This window comes from Vollenhovia emeryi, unplaced genomic scaffold (assembly GCF_000949405.1).
Source record: "Vollenhovia emeryi isolate VEMERY1.0 unplaced genomic scaffold, V.emery_V1.0 DF946135.1, whole genome shotgun sequence".
Classification (NCBI taxonomy): domain Eukaryota; kingdom Metazoa; phylum Arthropoda; class Insecta; order Hymenoptera; family Formicidae; genus Vollenhovia; species Vollenhovia emeryi.
The window spans coordinates 1-1,982 of NW_011960231.1; the positions used below are offsets into that span (position 1 = coordinate 1).

At 39.6% G+C, this 1,982-nt stretch overlaps 1 protein-coding gene across 1 annotated transcript; it reads left to right on the forward strand.

Moving 5' to 3' along the window:
• The first annotated feature begins 353 nt into the window (after positions 1 to 353).
• Positions 354 to 1,838, forward strand: LOC105560210. The gene is made up of 2 exons (XM_012009107.1): positions 354 to 358; positions 872 to 1,838. The coding sequence occupies exon 2, from the start codon at positions 879 to 881 to the stop codon at positions 1,836 to 1,838; it is 960 nt and encodes a 319-aa protein (XP_011864497.1). The 5' UTR covers positions 354 to 358; positions 872 to 878.
• Positions 1,839 to 1,982: the final 144 nt, after the last annotated feature.

The window sequence follows — 1,982 nt, forward strand, 5'->3', positions numbered from 1 at the left end:
AAAAATTAAGCAAAGAAAAAGGATAGCTAAGAGTGGTTTCACGCGAGTGGAAACTTTCTTAAATACGTTAGATGCAGAGACTGTTGATGTCGAGGAGGTAAAGTTGCGATTGGCTAAATTAGAGGATTGTTGGAAGTCGTTCGAAGAAAGTCTAACTGATCTAGTGAGTTACGATGAAACGTTAACAGATGAGCAAGTCGATGAAGAGTTAATAATCCACGAAGAAAAATACATGAGTCTAAAGTTAAAAGGAGAAAAAATAATTAAAGATCGCGTGAAACCAGTCTCAGTCAGCAGTGCGCTTAACCTAACTGCAGAAGTTCCGGAAAGCGTCGGGACGCGAATAAATGAAAGTCACGTAAGATTGCCCAAGATAGATTTACCCGTCTTTTCCGGGGCTTATGAAGAATGGCATTCTTTTTTCAACACATTTAATTCTCTAATACACTCTAATAGGTCGTTAAATGATATTCAAAAATTTCATTATTTGAAATCTTCCTTAAAAGGTGAGGCAGCTGAAACTATAGCTTCATTAGAGATCTCGGAAGTTCATTATAAGGATGCTTGGCTCAGGCTAAAAGAAAGGTACGACAACGAGCGTCTCGCTGTTCAAAATCATATCAGAGCCATATTTGAATTACCTGTGTTGAAAAAAGGAAAATAGCGTAATGTTAAGAAGCATATTAGATGGCACATTGAAACACACTAGAGCATTAACTGCGTTGAAATGTCCCACCGAGTCTTGGGACGATTTGCTGGTATACATAATTACTAGTAAATTGGATTATATAACCATAAAGGAATGGGAAACTAGTTTGGAGGTCCAAGTATTGCCTAAATTCGCAGAACTAACTGACTTTCTTTCGCGAAGGTGCCAGATGTTGGAAGCCGTAGCCAGGAGAAGCTTATCCATGACACCGAATGTTAATTCGCGTCAGACGAACCCGGGAAAGGTGTCAATGTCTCATGCCGCTGTGACGAATGTTAAGTGTTTGCATTGCAAGGGCGATCATCAGGTTTACCAGTGCAATAGCTTTAAGGAGCTTTCCATAGCGGAGCGTTTGAGCAGGGTAAGGGACTTAAAATTATGTTTGAATTGTTTTAAGGGAAAACATTTTGCAAAGGATTGTTCGGCTAGCGGATGCAAAAAATGTACTAGAAAGCATAACACTTTGTTGCACGAAGATCGCGATTCATCAAAGGAGGTTAAAGAGGACTCGGCAAAACAAAATGTAGTTCAAGAGAGCACTTCGAGCAAAGCGGTTAACACCATATGTACGCATTTACAATCAAAAGAGATTGCTGACTCCTATCAGGTGCTGTTGTCCACGGCTGTAATTAGAGTAAAGAACCACCAAAATCAATATATAGAAGGCAGGGTACTATTAGACAATGGATCCCAATCTAATTTCGTAACCGAAGATTTTGTTAAAAGGCTAAATTTGAAAACGATTGACAATAAAGTTGAGATAAAAGGAATAAATCAACATATTTCTCATGCCGTGAAATCTTTAAATTTGGAGATAACTTCTCGTTTCGGTACGCACGGTTTAGATTTACCATGCATAGTGCTTCCTAAGATTACTCAAAACTTACCGACCGTTGTAGTAGACACAACCCCTTTAAAGATACCAAAGAATATTCGATTGGCCGACCCGCAGTTTGATAAACCGGGCAAGATCGAGTTGCTTATAGGCGCGGAGAGGTTTTGGGAGTTAATCTGCGTGGGGCAAATAAGGTTGGGAAAGCGAATGCCGATATTGCAAAAATCGCTATTAGGTTGGCTTGTATCGGGGCCGACAAAGGGGAGAAAAGGCGAAGAAAATAGCTCAGACTAGTTGTAATTTAAGTATAATGGAGGAGTTAAATGAAACAATGCGTAAATTTTGGGAAGTAGAGGGATATCAGGAAATGAAAAGGTTAGAACCCGAAGAAGAATATTGTGAAGAGCACTTCAAAGCAACCCATGCACGTCATACAAA